Source organism: Zootoca vivipara, chromosome 9 (assembly GCF_965207765.1).
Source record: "Zootoca vivipara chromosome 9, rZooViv2.hap1.1, whole genome shotgun sequence".
Taxonomy (NCBI): domain Eukaryota; kingdom Metazoa; phylum Chordata; class Lepidosauria; order Squamata; family Lacertidae; genus Zootoca; species Zootoca vivipara.
This window is the reverse complement of record NC_142592.1, coordinates 47,399,147-47,417,301: the sequence shown is the minus strand read 5'-3', so window position 1 is coordinate 47,417,301 and position 18,155 is coordinate 47,399,147. Positions and strand designations below refer to the sequence as shown.

The following is an 18,155-nucleotide window of genomic DNA, read 5'->3' as shown; positions in this document are numbered from 1 at the left end:
TGAGATTGGGAGTGGGCCACAGACTTGTATATTCCTTTCCCCTTCCATGTCTCCTATCCAAAAATCAATTTCTCTACTCCACATTTATTTCCTGTCATTAACCATGGTTTCCTATTGCATGTGCACAGATACAGCTTCTACTCTGGAGTACTAAACCATGCAAACCATGGTGTGAAGATATTGCTCCAGATGAGGAACAGCCAACATGGTGTTCTCCAGATGTTGTTTGACTCTGAACTCACACCAGTCCCTGAAAGCATGGCCAATGGCCAGTGATGATGGGAATTGTAGCATCAACAACATCTGAAGGATGTCATGTTGGCTACCCCTTTTTCAGACAGAGAGAAAGGAGGGTGATGGTAAATATTCACTCAGTTTACAGATTTTGACTCAAAGAGATTTGTTGTGTTGCATCTGCACTGAAGCTTCCTAAAAAGAACGTCTGGTTGACATTAAACTTAAATTATCTTTGTATGATTTAACAATATATTGTTGTACTTCTGTTGTTTTACCATTGAGGGTGATTGCCAGGTTCTCCTTTGCTATTCCATCTTCTTCACAAAATCATAGAATTGTGGAGTTGGAAGGGGCACTGAGGAACATCTAGTCCAACCCCCTGCAATGCAGGAATCTCAACTTAAACATCCATGACAGATGGCCATCCAACATAAAAAACCTCCAAGGAAGGAGAATCCACCACCTTCCAAGGGAGTCCATTCCACTGTCAAACATCTCTTACCGCCAGAAAGTTCTTCCTGATGCTTAGTTGAAATCTCATTTCTTGTAACTAGAATCCATTGGTTTGGATCCTGCCCTCCAGAACAGGAGAAAACAAGCTTCTTCCATCTTCCATGTGGCAGCCCTTGAAGATGACTATAATATCTCCTCTCCATCTCCTCTAATCCAGGCTAAACATACACAGCTCCTTCAACTGCTCCTCATAAGGCTTTGCTTATCATCTTGGTCACCCTTCTCTGCAGCCTTCTGGCTAGTTAATATCCTTCTTATATTATGGTGCCCAGGACTGGACACAGTACTCCAAGTATGGTCTGACAAGAGCAGAACACAGCGGTACTATTACTTCCCTTGATCGGGAGACTATAATTTTGTTGTTGCAGCCTAAAATAGCAAAATAAAACCACTCAAGTCCATTTTGATTCTTCCTCATAAACTGGTTCTTCCAAACACATCCCTTATATTCAACTACTTCAAATTTATCTGCATCTCCTGAACACTGAGATAAAAAGAAGATACTTCCTATTATTTGTAATCTCAATGCCATGTAGAGAAGAAAAATAATATTGATTATTGCTTCAGCATCTCAGCTTGAAAGAAAATTGCTGTTATAATAGAATTTTATTGACTTCGTCCATATACGTTAACAAAATGAACTACATTCAAACTCCACATAAAAGTATAGTACACTTAAACCTCTACATAAAGGTGTACATAAAATGAAATTCTGCATTGTAAAACACCTCAAAATCAAGCATTAAAATAAGATATTGAAATAAGGAAGACTGTAGTCGTCTAAAATAAAATCCAGATACCTTTCCCTAAAACTAGAGGCCTTTATGGCAAAAGAGGCTACCTTCCAAGTTACATATTGATCACTTCCTTGTAATAGAAAGCTTAATTCTTAGGTTACTCTCCAATAGTTCATGTTCTTTCTTAAGGACTCTATACAGCAACTATAAATAACCTTATAACTATAAGGTTCCTTATAATCCTCTGGGCCTTTCCATCTGGCCATCATTACTCTCTGCAGACTACACCCTTCACTGGTTCTGTTTTGTACCTTTCTTGATGATTTATGCCTGGGTTATGTGTCATTAGACGGATTAATCTTGCTTGCTTGGCTTGAGGGATGTGTCCCTCTGTCTTCCTGTGCAAAAGGAAAACTTACACTCATTGCTCTAACCACTTTGCTTTTGGCCCCACTCACCTCTGGCATACAGCCCCTGCGGGTGGCCTAGAAGGGGATGTGGCCCTTGGGCTAAAAAGGCTATAGAGTGTTCTCTAATATCAGAATAAAGCTGACATCCAAGAATATAATGAGGCAAATATAATTGCTGTTGAATTATGCAGAGTTGCATCCATGAGTACCTTTTATATCATCAGAGACAAACCACATCAGAAGTTTATTTACAGTTAATATCAGTAACCTCTGATTCCATTCTAACAACTGAAGTGCAATTCTACCATTATACAGAACACTTTGACCTTCTTCCTCCTTCTTTCTGGGCTTGTCACTCTCTCTTCCCCTCCTCCCATTCTCATTTTCACTTCAAGGAAGGCAAATAAATATAATATTGTGGCTCTGCCTTTTGGTCTATTTGTCAAGTGGTGGGAAATATACCTTTGAGCGTGGGAAGGGATGGTCGTGTCTACTGGCTAATTCATATAATCAGCAAAAGGGTGAGTTATCGCATACCCTCCAACATTCCTCAGTTGAGAATAGGGACGCGTCTTGCGCTGCTGTGTGAGTCAGCTAACTACCTCGCCTGCCACAGCAGCGCCTACCTGGCAGCTGCTCACTCCCATCCCTCCTCACTTGCTTCCTCCACCCGCTCTTTACCTCAGATCATGACAGCAGTGGCAGCTTTGGCACGGCAGAGAGGGCCGCATGTGTCCGCCACCTCCGCTCTGGCGGGGAACTGCTTCCCCCCCCCCCATGCACAAGGGTTCTGCTTCGGAAACGTTCCATTGCAGGCTAAGCACCGACTCGTCATCTTCCCCAAGTTTGGCAGCAGCGGCACTGGAGGGATAAAATGGGACATTCCGGGATCAAATCAGAAGCTGAGATGGCTTCTGTAATTTCAGGAATGCCCTGGGAAAATAAGGACGCTTGAAGGGTATGCTATCATGGGATAGGCTTAATCACATCTTAGCTTTCTCCAGGATGATTGGCCGGGCATGAATGTTTCACATGACTGGGTTCTGGAAACAGTAGTTGCAATTGTAATGTTGAGAAGTGTGATTGTCTGATATGTCTTCAGACTATATGGATCAACAAACAAAACAAAGTGGCGGGCTCTCTAGCATGCTTTAGAAAAGTTGTGCTGCTTTCTAGCACTTTTGCAAAAAGAAAGACGAGTGCATGGCTTTTACTACATTACGATGCGAGTTCTGACTGTAGGATGGCAGAACTTCCCGAGCAGATGGAGAACATTCACTTTCCACTGCTAATAACTAGAAGGCACAAGTTGTGCATATGTTTCTACCCTTTGGGAGTTATTGACTGGAATCCAGACTTAGTCATGCCTGGAGTAGAGTCATTGAAATCAATGGAACTTAAGTTAGTCAGGGTGAGTCTGCTCTGAGCACGATTAAGTCTGTATCCCACCCACTATGTCATTGCTGCTGTACTAAAACGTTTGCTTTTAATCATTGCAAGCCAGTTCTAAGCTAAAAGTAATTAGATATAGGAAGCTATTGTGTACCACATCACCAAAATAGTCCATTTAACCCAGTTTATTAATTGTCAACATGAGTTTGACCAAACTGCGGGAGGCAGTGCAAGACAGGAGTGCCTGGCGTGCTGTGGTCCATGGGGTCACGAAGAGTCGGACACGACTAAACGACTAAACAACAACAACATTAATTGCCTGCCCTGACTGATAGTGGCTAATCATGGTCTCGAGCAGATTGAATGTAAGGGTTTGTCCACATTTCTGCTTGTCCTGCCACTTTCCCCATGGGAAAATCTGCTCTCTGCTGAATCGAAGCAAATGTCAGTTGGGTTTTCTGCAGATTGATGTCTGCTCTGATTCAGCTGTAAATAGTGGGATTTCCTGGGGAAAGTGGCAGGGCAAACTGAAAACTGCTCAGATCCATGCCTAGAAAGCATGGGACACAAGCAGAAAACCTCTCAGAACTTTTCTAGGCACTGGACAAGTGAAGTGTAAACGAGCCCTAAGGTTTTTAAATACACAAAAACATAAGAAAAACCTTGATGGACCCCGATCCAGCAGCCTGCTCATAGCCATGGTCAGCCAGATGCTTTTGGAAAGTACACAAGTAGGGGAGAGGGCAGTTGTATTCCCTCATTGTTTGTCCCTAGTATCTGTTACTAAAAGCTATACTGCTTCTGAACATGGAAGCTCTGTTTAACTACCGTATTTACTATTGAGCCTTTCTCACACACTCTCAGAGACCAGCACAAATCCACTGGGGATTACTGAAGCTTATCATTTCCATCACACATAGACAGACACTAGCCTTGCAAGGGGGTCCATAGAAAATGGTAGTCCACAGTAGGTGCCGAGGTACACTTGTGTTAGTAATTTCTGGCACATCATCAGTTGTCAGGGACTGTCTGGATGAAGAGGAATGGTGCAAGGCACCAGCTGGGGAACCTCCAAGGGAAATCCCAGAGGAGGAATGCTCAGAGCCCGGGAATTGGTAGTGGGACACTGAGGAGAGGTCAGAGGAGTAGCTGGATACTGAAGGGACAGCAAGATTTAGTGAGCAGGAGGAACCCGTGAGAGGGAGCAGTTCAGACTCTGAGGCTGAAGCAGAGGACGTGGGTCAAGAGACTCCCGGAGAACCTGTGGCACTCTAGATATTGTTGGACTCCAATTCCCATCACCTTGACAATTAGTCATGCTGGATTGCCAAAGGTTTCCTACCCCTGGCATAGGCTTTCCTCTGATAGCTTGAGGGGAATGGGTGTCTGAGTCCTGGGCCATGAATGTAATTATGTATGTACAATTAAGCCCCCAGAGTTTCAGGATCCTCAATCAGGTTCATCGTCTATATGTCAATGGAACAACACAGAGATTCTGGAGAAAACTGAACTGGACCCAGCTTCTGCTGTGTAATGTAGTCATGTGCAGAGTGGAAGTAATGAGGCTGATTGACAGGAGCCAGGCATATCGGGAAACATGCAATACCAAGTAACAGGGCAGTACAAAGAAAGGACATTTATTAGCATAATTTTCCAGTGACACATGAGAACAGATTCTGCAGTTAGAGTTTATAGAGATGTTGCGCAGGAGTCTTTGATTCAGAATGACAGGCAAAAAATATGGCAGTAATAGCCAGCAAGCAAAACAGAAGACGTCTCTTGCATATTCAGACTATAGGAGTCTGACATGCCTACCTACTTGTCAGATTTAAACAGTGTGACTGAAGCAGAAAAAAAGTACACAACTCATTAAGACTGTATTGAAATAAGGAAGACCTTGAACTGAGTGGGGGCATATGGAGTGATTGCTTCTTCAGGGATGCTGGGCTTTTCAATTAGAACAGGTCATCTTCAATCTTAACATTTTCTAAATACAGTGGTACCTCAGGTTACAGACACTTCAGGTTATATACTCCACTAACCCAGAAATAGTACCTCGGGTTAAGAACTTTGCTCCAGGATGAGAACAGAAATCGCATGGCGGCAGCATGGCGGCAGCATGGCGGCAGCGGGAGGCCCCATTAGCTAAAGTGGTGCCTCAGGTTAAGAACAGTTTCAGGTTAAGAACAGACCTCCAGAATGAATTAAATTCATAACCCGAGGTACCACTGGAGAGCTAATGTGGTCTCAAAGCTTGGATAGAAGTGGGATCACATTTTGGCCCCTCACTCAGCCCCTTTTGCTGAGTGGTTGGTAAATAAATAAAGCCAATAAACTGTGCTTCTTTCTTTATGTGCTTCTCTCAAACATTTTCCCCCCTGTGTAAGCGGTGTATAATAAGTCTAACTAATTCACATAAGAACTTTAAATCTGGGCAGCTGTTTTTTCCCCTCCCCAAAGCTGAGTGAATATATGTTGGCTTGGCTTACTAGCCAGTCACTATCTGTGTCACCACTTACTTCCTCTGCCATCTCCCGAGGCCTATGACATGCGCAAAAGGCTTGGGAGAAATGCAAGGTCTTCTCTCGTGTTTGGAGAATAGAGAAGGCAAGAAATATTGTAAGCCTCTCTTTTTGGCCAGAAGGGACTTGTGTTGCTCTTACCTTCTTGAATACAACAGTATAAAAAAAGCAAATTTTGTTGTGGCACAAACATTTGTGAACTAAATATTTTGGATTCTAGTCCGTAATAAGGTTGTTTGTCCTCAATAGTTTGTTATTGTATAGGATAGTTTTAAACACAGTTCACCTTTGTCCCTCAAAGTATTGCAGCAGCTACATAGAAGCAAGCTTAGCTGGTGTCCTGCCCAAGTTGTGAATGTTTCCTAAAACACTTTTCTACAATTCTTTGCAAAGCACAGGAATTCTGTGTCCCACGCCCTGGGATTCCGTCTCAGCAGATTAAACTCTGTCAAAAAGATTCCCTGAAGGTAGGATTTTTGAAAAACACAATGATGCATGATGCTGAATTTCTGGAGTGGCTGGACATAAGTAGGACATTCAGCTACTGAGCATGTCACTGCCTCCAGGTAACTGGAGTAACTGCTTCCAGAGTTCTGATTAATTCAGCACAGTTCTCCAAAACCTCTGCTAACTGTGTGGCAACTACTACTGTATTCAGGAACATCAGCAGCTTTACTTTATTCCCAGAGGTATCCCCACAAGTACAACTGAGTTTGTCACAGGCATCAATATTGGCATTCTCATCAGAGAAAGGTCCATTATTTAATGGGGTAGGGAAAATGAATTGGTCCTCCATTTATCAAGAACAAGATTGGGATACATTAGGACTTATTATTAGGCAAAAGGGGCTGAGTGAGGGAACTTGCTGGATTTGCTTTCAGGTGTGTATTTAGGTGTATATTCTTTGGCGAGTGATGAACATGAGGGACAATTCGTTGGCTTTATTTATTTACCAACCACTTTGTGCCCCATCTCTTTAACCAAAAGTTTTATGATGACTTGGTCAGCTTCCATGCTGTTTTTCTTCACATATGTTCTTAAGATGTAGTGTTGTAGGAAAGTGACTAGAAGATGAGGAAATTTGTAATTTGGACATCTAGGCAAATGGTCCTGGTGTACACGTTCTACTTTGTGAGCGACTCATACAGGAGAAATGATGTGAGACTAGAAAGGGGCCATGGCTTCGTGACAGAGCATGTACTCTTCATGCAGAAGCCCCCCCCCCCCAGGTTGACTCCCTGGCACCTCTGGTTTTAAAAGGGCCCCAGGATTCAGTGCTAGGAAATATATCTGCTTAAGAAGCTAAAAGGTCACTAAAGCTAAAAGTCGAAGTAGATACAATTGGGGTAGATGGACCGATGGCTATGATGCATTACAATGTAGCTTCATGTGTTTGAACAGACCTTTAAAATGTCCTTTAAAAAGTAATAATGAAAAGCTGCAGTAGCCTTGATTTTAAAAATTGCACTGAACACCCCCTTCCTTCTCTTTTAACTCCAGGTGTCCCTTGCTTGCCAGAAAGTTTGAATCTTCACAAAGACCAGCAAAGGTCAAATAAGCCAGGGGAAGTCCAGATGTTTAGCCAATCAGAGTTACGGACCATCGAGCAATCTTTGCTTGCAACGCGTGTGGGAAGTATTGCAGAACTCAGTAAGTACAAAATCATTCCTAACCTTTCCCTCCATTACTTTTTATGAGCAATTACGTTCCGGTTTACATAGAAAAACACATCAGGGTTGTGGAGGGAACCTGCTGTGGCAGGAAGAAGCAGAGTGACTTTCATACCCTGCCGGCGGAGCAGCTTGTAACTCAAGTTTGAATAATGGTTAAACACTTTGCAACGTAAGACCCAGGGAAGAAGCCAGCCATTTCAAGCTTGTTCACAGATTTTCTAGAATATTGTGTTTTTGTATTTCCAGAGATAGAGAATCAGCTATTGTTTGTTTCTCCTTTACAAAAGGCTTTGGTGCAGCCTGAGACATGCACAGCACTTGTCAAAGCCAGTGTTTGAAACTACCATTGTTCTAGGCGCATTTTGCGACATATTGTCAGAGCTCAGGCACCTCCTTCGCAAAGCCCAGGAAGCTTCTGCCCGACTTAGGGAGGGAGGCACGATGCTCAGGTGCAAGACATCAGGAGGTCACAACGTCACAATCATGAAATCAACCCCCCACGGCCCTCACAAGTTAGCACCTCTGGCCCTACCTGTTTTCCTATGAAAAAATTAACCACATGCCACTATGAGGTGCAGGCTTATGGCTTCACAGCCAGCTAATACCACGCCCCCCCCCATTTTAAAATTTTTATTTACCACACAGCCTGATTAAGAGTTCTGGAGAATTCAGAAATTTGCTATTTGTGACATTTTGGTTAGCCCAATATGGATTTTGGAATATTACATGCTCACTAAACGTTAGCAATCATACTTTTTGAATGCTATGGAAGGAAATGCACATGCATGAGGAATCTGCGTGATTTGGCAGTGGGCTTGAAAAGGGTTACACGTCTAAACTCCCCTCTCTCAATTCTGCTTTCACTTTATAAAAAACAGCATTGCAACTCACATACAGAAGTTTGCACCTAACTTGCAGTTAGCCCCTTAATCCCTGCTCTACACTTATTCATTGGTAAAGGTAAAGGAACCCCTGACCTTTAGGTCCAGTCGCAGAGGACTTTGGGGTTGCGGCGCTCATCTGGTTTTACAGGCTGAGGGAGCCGGCGTTTGTCCGCAGACAGCTTCCGGGTCATGTGGCCAGCATGACTAAGCTGCTTCTAGCGAACCAAAGCAGCCCACGGAAACGCCGTTTACCTTCCTGCTGGAGGGGTACCTATTTATCTACTTGCACTTTGACGTGTTTTTGAACTGCTAGATGGGCAGGAGCTGGGACCGAACAACGGGAGCTCATCCCGTTGTGAGGATTCGAACCGCTGACCTTCTGATCGGCAAGCTCTAGGCTCTGTGGTTTGGACCACAGCGCCACCTGCATCCCTTTATTCATTCGTAGAGCACTGTAAATCAAGAATGTGTTTTCCTATTTTTGCACTTTAGTTGTTGCCCTTGTTGCTCCATTGCCTGCACTTCTCCACGGGTGGGGAACCTTTTTCAGCTCAAGGGCCACTGTCTGTCCTGTGGAACATTCTGAGGGCCACATACCAGTGGTGGGCTGGGCCAGAGAGAAAAGGTGGGTGGAGCAATATATGTGACTTTTAACCTTTATGTGTAGCTGGAATGCAGCCTACTCTGGGCTGGCCCAATACATTTTGGCCCTTGAGGCAAACCACAAAATGGTACCCCCATCTCCACAGGGGAAGAAGGGATGAGTGAATATCTAAATCAGAAACAAGGGGTGGGGGACTAAAGATTTACATTGGGATCTGCTGCCCCTTTGGATCCTGCCGCCTGAGGCTGTCTCTTCACCTTGCCTCATGGGTGGGCTGGCCCTGAGCCTACTCTACAAGCCAGAGGTTTCTACACACACAAATCTTTCGATCCTCCATCCAGACAAAGATGAGGTGTCATCGTGGTTAAGAACACATTTCAGCCAAGCAAAAGTACTCAAGGAGGAGTGGAGCAGGGCCACAGAATGGTGGCCTGTGGAGGGGGCATGGTCTGGAGGGGGGGTCCCCAGGGGCCCAGCATTGATGTATTGGCTTCACTAAAAGGGAGTGAGCACCTAAAACCTATTGTGTTAGCTATCCAAGCAAGTGCCCAAGACAGGTTCTGGAGAGAACAGTTGGTAGAGTTAGCTAAGTACTCCCCTAGTGGCATTTGGAAACTCTGCTGCTTCTGCAGGCCATCCTAACAACTCCATCACTTTTCTGTGGGGTTGGAGGGAACAGCAAACCACATAGCGATCTATCCATGACAAGCATAGACTCCCTTTCCTCCACTGGTCACTCCTGTCTTACCGAATACAGACTCAGCCATGTGATCTGAACATATTTGCAAGAGTATGCATATGAAGGTAGTGAGAAGCAGGGTGGCGAAGCAGCTTGGGAGGTTTAGAAAATTGCTGTGATAGAAACTTACGGGAGATTTGACATTATTTTGTGTTTGGCAGCTTATTAAAAAAACAACAAGAAATAAAAATGAACTGGGAACCAAAAGTCCTCATATAAAACCTAAAACAGACAGTGAAATAGGGGATGGGAGAACCCTCAAAAGCTGTTACAAATTCTGGGGATGGAGCAGTGAAATCTTAGAAGCAGGACTCTCAGCGATGAAGTTCAGTGGGTGGCCTTGAGTAAGTCCTCCTAACACAGACCTGTCGTCCATTCCCTACCCTACCCAAAGCTTAGACTATTAGCAATTACCACTCTGGCAGAAGACATTATCAGTTGCTCTTGTTGTGCTCTCCTGTGTTCCTTCTCCACTACCCCACAATTACCTTCTCGCCCCTGAAAGAATTAGTATACCTCCCCTCAAATTCACGGCATGTTCATTCAGCCCTAAATAGAATGCACCAAGTGAAAAAATAAAACACCTTTGTGTGCACCTCTATAAATGGAGAAGCAAAATGGAGTATTTGTCTAGTCTTTCACCCAACCCTGCTGCTCCTAATTGTCATTGAAGGACTTCTAAAGACTCCCTTCATCACTGAGCCACCTATTCATTGATGTGCTGATTCTACATTTCTTAAAATAGGCAAATGAATCGGCAAGTTCTGTCAGAAGCTTCTGCTGCCTCCTGACATGCTGATAATAGCACCACTATTTATTCCAATATATTCAGAATGTATTTACAGGCTCTTGCATTCTTGGAGAGCTTTTTGTTCCTTCAGGCATGTTAATCAACTGAACTAAAGACCCTGGCATAGGGAGGGGAAAACAGGAATCCATGGACCTCTTTCTCTTCTGACATGTCCTCTAGCTGGGGCTGCAACTTCTTGAACTGGCTGTGCACCCGTGACTTTAACACAGCTGGGCACATGGAAATTTAGCAGTGGAAACTCTCCCTGGCATGGCTATGGGTTGATGGTGGTTGTGGGAAATTAACATGGCAGCTCCCAGCCGCCCACTGGAATGCTTCCCACCACTGCTGCTATGTAATTCCACCAGGGTTTATCAGCAGAGGATGGAGCCCACTGGAGGGCATTTCCCCCAAGACTCTACTCCAACCTGGAGAAGGCTTTAATGGACAGCATAAGGAAGCTGCTAGGGCCACTTTTCCAAACACCCCACCAAACGTCATTCTCCTCTCCTCCTAAATTTGTCAAGCTGCCAGCTTTCATGCTTCCTCAACCAGATTTCACCCAAGCATCTGATAAGCAGGATTTTCCCCACCACCCAACTGTCCACAGCAGCTGATCCCTTCTCTACTCTGTCAGAGCCTAGTTTTGCTTCTTTATTGTAGGGGAATGGGGCTTCCTCACTGCAGACACAGATTACATCAAGTAATTTAAACAAGACGTTAAACCTGGGTTTGGAAACAAAGGTGCTTGCCTGAGGATGATTGGCAGTTTCTAGCATCTTCCTTGACATGCAGTTTTCATGTCCATTTACGGCTGTTTCCAAAGTAACGTAGTTTCTTGGAATTAGAATATCACTTCTCAAGAAAAACACACAATAAAACATCATGTTCGGATGCAAGATCTGTCAAAGAATGCATTTTCTTCCATGGTGGAAAACACTGAAAGCTGAACGGCATGTTCAGAAATACAGCATGGCAGATCCCTCCTGGGAACATACCACTTCAAATTGAAGGTGGAAGCCCGTATTCCTGAATGTTTCTTTGTAGTAAACAAGCTCCCAGCTTGTTGAAGCAAAGGACCTTGGTAGTTCAGGGATTCTGGCAAAGGCAAAATTTCAGGTTCGGGCAAAGCAGGACACGGTAAAACAAAGCAGGATAAGGTCTATATTCTGGTAGAGGACCAAGAGATTGAGGACCAACATAACAGTAGTTTATCATTTTTTGAACTGGGTGAATGTATAAAGAGACCTTCAAAACCATAAATTCAGTCTATCCCAAAGCCACTTAAAGACAGCCTCAAAGTAGAATCATATCACCCAATCTCACTGATAAACCAAGACTACAAAATATCACCAATCTTGGCCATCTGTCTAAAATGCTTCCTACACAAACTAATTGCCCCAGACCAGACTAGCTTTGTCCCCGATCGCACCTTGTTAGGAAACTACTGAATTTGAACACAACTAAGCAACCAAAACCGCACTGACGACCATGTCCCTTAAAGCCTTTGACTGCATGGAATGGAAATGCCTAATAAAAGTATTGTGCTGATCTCTAAAAATTAGAAATGCTTAATATTGAATTCTTTTGCTTTTGGTCAGTTTACTTGTCTTATCCTCACACCAGCTTAACTTTGCAAACCCCCCCCCCCCCTATTTTGGCCATTGAATGATGATTTTGTTGATGCATTACAAATTTCAGCTATTATTGGGAGTAGTAATCAGAGCAACAGATGGGCATCAAGAAAGATATACAACAATAATAATTTACTCTTTGTATTTCAGTATTTCATTCTGATATGCTCCATCCTTGATTGAGGACCTGTTGTTGCTAGGCAACTCAAAAGAAATGTTCCCTTGTTAGATTGCTTTGGTTCCAAACAAAACAAGGCAAAGCATTGAAAGGGAAACAGAGGCACATCATCTGGATTAGGAATAACAGCAAGGACTCTTAGGCCCAGCACAATGTTTTCCAATGTTGCATCTCAAATGAAAACTGCCTACCACCTAACATTTTCAAGATACTGAATCATGCTAATGTCAGAATGGTGTGCCTATGCATCCATGATTGGTGGTTTCAAGTATATGCACCTAAAAAGAGAGGAAAGATTAATTTCCCCCACTTGTATACTGCCTAAAAGGGTAATTTCAAGGTGGTGCATAATTTCATAGACATACGCATTAAAACAATAAAATCGTAATACACTAAGTGAAGTGCAGCTGATTACTCAAATAGTTGGAGGGTTAGCTTTCTATGTGCACAAATCATATCAAAAAATGCATGGTGTGGTTTGCATGATGTGGAATACTGTAAATTACAAGGTATTTACAAAAGGTTTGTTTCTGGCAGTGCAGTGAGCTGGTTTCCACAACACATTAGGACGTGTCCTTTTAGCAAGTAAAACTTAATTTTTGCAAATTTATTCAATGAGGGGTCTTAAAAATATGTTTTTGGGTGTGAGGAATTAAAATCTGCCATTTTTGTGATTAGGCAAAATTTTGCTTGATAAGTCTATGTTTGATGAAGAAGCACATAAACTGCTTTTGGAAAACCAAAGAATTTTAATTTTACCTTCTGAAAATGTCAGGTAATTGGTCCAGATAGGTGTCACATATAAATTATAAAGGGTTTAAACAACAATTCACCTGAACTGAGTAATCTTAGGGTAAGCATCCTGATTCAGGGAGTAGCAGATCCCAATTTGTCTTCATTTTTCCCTCTATATTTTGATGGAAGTTGGCTAACCAAACGTTTCTACAAAATATTACATGGTTTCAAGGTATTGGTATGCAATGGAGCACACATCCATTTGGCCCAGATTGTACAGGATGACTGCACAGAGAATTCATTCTCCCTTTTTCAATCTCTTGGGGAATTATAAACATCTGAGGGATGTAGGATTCATTCTGATCATAGTCATTTCCTAACAGCAGGAAAAACGGGTGGGGAGTTGTTAAAATTAAAGGTTTGAGTCATAAGAATATTGTAAAGTAAGCAAAAATTGCAATACTCTGAAGTCATGGTGGCTGCAGTTTGTTGGTTTATACCTCCTGTGCCAGCGGTCATCTTCTGTTTTTGGTTTTAAGACTGTATTTTTCTGGAGGGTTAGTCTGTGCCTTTTTGGAAGTTACTACAGCAAAAGTTCTCTTGCATGCTGGGGCACTGTGTGTGTGTGTGTGTGTGTGTGTGTGTGTGTGTGTACACACCTGTACTTGTGTATGGGTTTGTACTTACTATGTTGCTCTAATTGATTAATTAAGTGATGGCTACATCACATGTATACTTACAGCTATGGTGTCCTTTTGCAAGAATCCTTCTTTGCAGCAAGCCCACAATTTGTGATATATTTCCTTCTTGATTTCTTGCCAAATTCCAACCTGAGCTTTCTACCGATACCCCTTATTAAACGTAAGAAATCTTCATGGCATCTCCAAATTTTACAGTGCAGTTGTCCAGCAAAGCAGCATGAAAAATACGTGCACAAGAGGAAAGTGTTTATAAAAATGCATATATTGGTGAAAATAACTTATAAAAATCCATTATATGGGGGGTGGGGTGAGATTGCTTTGCAAAATGTGAACATTGAGCAAAAGTGCATACAGAAATGTATGCACAAATAGAAATTTGCGCTACAATGATGATGAAGTTTCATGGGAACTTTATAAAAAAATATGGAAATACAGAGATACCGAGAAACAAAAATGGATACATTTGCCCAACTCTGCTTGTAATAGCGTGTAATAATATAAAAACAAGGATCCATGAAAATCTCTCTCTCTCTCTCTCTCTCTCTCTCTCTCTCTCTCTCTCACACACACACACACACACACACACTACCATCACCAGCAGTGTCCACTGGCTGCTGGATGAAACAAGGCTGCCTTTTTCCTTGCCACCATCTTTATAACTGGTTGGCAGGAGACTGTCATTCCCTATGAGACTGAGACTCCAAAACCACAATTCTAGTAAATGAGTGTTGCCAGTGGAGTTTTACTCCCTGTCTCTCACACCTACTCCTTTAACTGTAGGTATTTGTATTAATATCATGGTTATTCTGAAGCGTATTCCAGCTCCACATATGTTCCTATTCAATAGTGCATGAATACCAGGAAATCTTGGTTATGCAATCATAGGTCTCCAAAAGAAGATTAGCAGATGTAGGAAGAAATAAGAGAGTTTCTGCTTCTTGAAATAGAGGTGGAATTTGACCATATGCTTTCAGTCACAAGGAAAACAAATACTGTGTGCTGAAATGGATTCCTTGCCAGGAGCAGCATATTGGAATGTGTCTGGCTCCTTTTGCCAAAGGAAGTCATCTGATTCAGAAACTGTGGCTTTAGATTTGGGTATAACATATGTTCCATGTGCGATAGCGCTATTTCCTAGTGAGAAAATAGCAGCAGCCTTTTCCATTGGTGGGGGTGCCTTTGAGATATTTCCTGAAGGGAATATGTAGATTTCTCAATTTGTTTGTGTAGTGCCACTTACTACACATTATTTTATTTTAATTGTATTCCATTCTCAGCCCAGTATACGGTAATGTGCTGCTTCTCCCACCTCCTTATACTGTATGTTACTGAAATTGCAAGATACTCACTACCCTGGGCATATTGTTCAGAAACCAACTGGTGCTCGGACGCCATAGATATATGTAGATGATATGTAGATGATTGGCACCGAATAACAAAAGGGGTTCATGCATTTTCCCTAATAGTTTTCTGTATTTTCTTTTCTGTATTAAAAAAAGAATGTAGGAAATAGTACTGAGTTAAGTCACAGGCAGAGCAGGAGTCTTCATAATATTAAGCTGCCTGGTACTGACCAGGTGGAATAAAACATGTCTCTCCTACATCAGTCTCTACAACTACAGCAGGCACTGCAAGCTTCCAGCAGCTTGACCTCACCCCCAAAGGAATACTCCTTCATTGTCTCCCGAGGCAGATGGATGCCAGAGATACTGACCACTGCCTTAGACTGGTGCCACATCTAACCTGGTATTGTCTACTCAACCCGCACCAGCTCTCCAGGGTCTAGGGCAGACTCTTTGCCATCACCTGCTACCTGATCCTACCTGGGGTTGCCAGGGATTAAGCCTGTGTGCAATGCATTGCTGTACCACTGAGCTACAGTTCCTTGGTAAAGCTCTCTAGAGTCTCTGCCAGGGACCTTTCCCCTTCTCTGCCACTGAGCCATGGTCCCTTCTTGCTCTTTAAAGTGAAGTGAACCTGTACCCTGAGATCAACATATGAGACCCTTCTTCGTGCACCCCCTCCACAAGAGGTGGCAACACAAGAATTGGCCTTTTCTGCAGTGGCTCCCTCTTTGTGGAATGGTCTCCCCAGAGATGTTCGTCTGGCACCTTCATTATGCACCTTTAGGTCCCAGGCAAAAACATTCCCCTACAACCAGGCCATGGGCAGATTAACATATGAAACCTTTTAACTGTGTTGTGGGGGTGTGGTGGGGATTATTGGTTTGTTTTTATTATGTGTTTTGTATTTTTTTCCCTCATGCTCCACAGCTTCCCAGAATGCCTTAGTCCGTTATAAAGAGAGGATAATTACTTCCTGGCTGCAGAATGTTGTTGGATGTTGCTGTGCCTTCCCATTACTACTTTCACTAATACAAAATGGATTGAAATGGAAATAATAAATAACTCTTTCTTGGAAATGTATTTTGGCTTTGGAGTGTGTGAGCAGGCCTGCTGTTAGGGGTCAGCATGGTTGGGCACCTGCCCATGGTCTAGAGCTGGGGTGGCCAACTCCCAAGAGACTGAGACCTACTCAAAGAGTTAAAAACTGGCAGTGATCTACCCCATTTTGGGGGGTTCAGGTCAAAATTGCTGAGCTTCTTTTTGAGAGAAGGAAGGCCTGTTTTTTAGGGGTTCAGGTCAAAGTTGCTGAGCTTTTTTTAGGGGAGCCAAAGTTGGTGAGCTTCTTTGGAGGGAGCCAGTGATCTACCACAGACGTCCAGTGATCTACCGGTAAATCACGATCTACCTGTTGGACATGATCCTGCTAAGCTTGTAGCGTGCCACACAGGGGCTGTGATGGTGGCAGAATGGCAGAGGCAGGTGGTGTTGGGCAGGGGCTCAGTGGTAGCACCATGCAGAGGATCTGGCGCCAACAGTACATCAGTAATGTTTGCTCTTCTGAATAAATCTTATAACCTAACATGAATTGCCACCCTTTATGCAATCACAGCCTCTATATTTCAGAATGGTGCTTAAACAAAAGAAGGCCTGAGGGTGAGATATAATTACACCCAGCCATAGCAATGATCCTGACTTCTCCCTTTCCAGGCGATCTGGTGTCTCGAGCAATGCATCACCTGCAGCCACTCAGTGCGAAGCAACATAGCAACAGCACCCCCATGCACCACAAGCAGGGGTCACTCTACTGGGAACCGGAGGCTTTGTACACGCTCTGTTATTTTATGCACTGCCCGCAGATGGAATGGGAGAACCCGAACGTGGAACCCTCCAAAGTGACGCTACAGACGGAAAGGTAATGATCTCCTTTACGAACAGATCCACAGTTTTCTTATTACTTACCAAACACAGGCTAGGCACTGTAGATTTCTCCATTCAGTCTATTTTGGTTATGATTGCTTTTTCTTCCTGGAATAAATTTCGCCTGCCATTAAGTGCTCTGTGGCTGACCCAGAATATATCAAAAATGACACCCAGTGGCTACATGCTGCAGATTGGTTCCAGATGTCTATTTTGGAGAGATCTCTCTCCCCTCCCCTCCCCCCAACTTTGCTCTCTTTTTGTCTCTTGGCTGTGCTTGTGATTTTGGAAAAGAAAATAGGAGGTTCTGTTTGTAGCTTAACAGGTTTGGTTTTAAATGTGTTTTTTTAATATAAATTTAATGGGCTTCAGCAACTGTAATTTGGGATTCAGGGACTGAGCAGAATATATGCAGTATGTGAAGAACAAGTTGTGGAGTGTATTACATTGCTAGTAATGCCTGTTGACATTCAGGGGTGACTTTGAAACATGTTCATCATTTAAGCCCTAGTTTTCTGGTTTTAGCCAGACTTAGAAGGCCAAAGAAGAGCCAGGATAAGAATTGCATGCGTACAGTGTGTGTATGTGTGAAACAGAATGTCCTAACTTGAGAAATTTGTTTGAAATAAGGGGAAATCTTTTGGGAGATGTTAAAGATCCGCATGCCAGAGGACTCTGGTATAACCTGGATTGACCAAAAGTCAATAATGCTTCTGTTGCCTTCCAGTAGCCCATGAATAGATTTTGGATCAACAACAGCTGTTTGCAGTAAAGCATCTTGTGGCATCTGTGGCTGAGTGTATCTCAATAAGTCAGTGTATTTTGTTATGGGAGAGCTGCCATAACCTGTCACCCATGAAGCCAAACTGAGTCCACCAACAAGGCTGACTCCATATATGAGGGGCCTCTCAGCAACATGTCATCTAGAGGGCGGCACTACCCCTGTGCAGCTTCTCCACTTCTTTGCAGACTCACCCTAGAATGGGCTTGCTTTTAGTACAATGGGTGACAGCAGCAGAAATCTACAGCAGCAACCTGCCACCTCTGTTTTTTTCACAATACCTCTACATCACAGATGTTGCTGAACTTCAGTTCCCATAATCCCCACTTAATGGCCATGGTTGGTGTTCATGTGAGTCCAAT

At 43.2% G+C, this 18,155-nt stretch overlaps 1 protein-coding gene across 4 annotated transcripts in view; it reads left to right on the top strand.

Moving 5' to 3' along the window:
- The window catches only part of ABTB3 (ankyrin repeat and BTB domain containing 3), a 205,627-nt gene that overhangs the window by 124,153 nt on the left and 63,319 nt on the right, over positions 1-18,155 (top strand). For all 4 annotated transcript variants that reach the window (XM_035128402.3, XM_088676730.1, XM_035128401.3 and 1 more), the window contains exons 2-3: positions 7,312-7,461; positions 16,803-17,007. In XM_035128402.3, the coding sequence (XP_034984293.3) occupies positions 7,312-7,461; positions 16,803-17,007 (355 nt within the window). The remainder of the gene's footprint in view (positions 1-7,311; positions 7,462-16,802; positions 17,008-18,155) is intronic.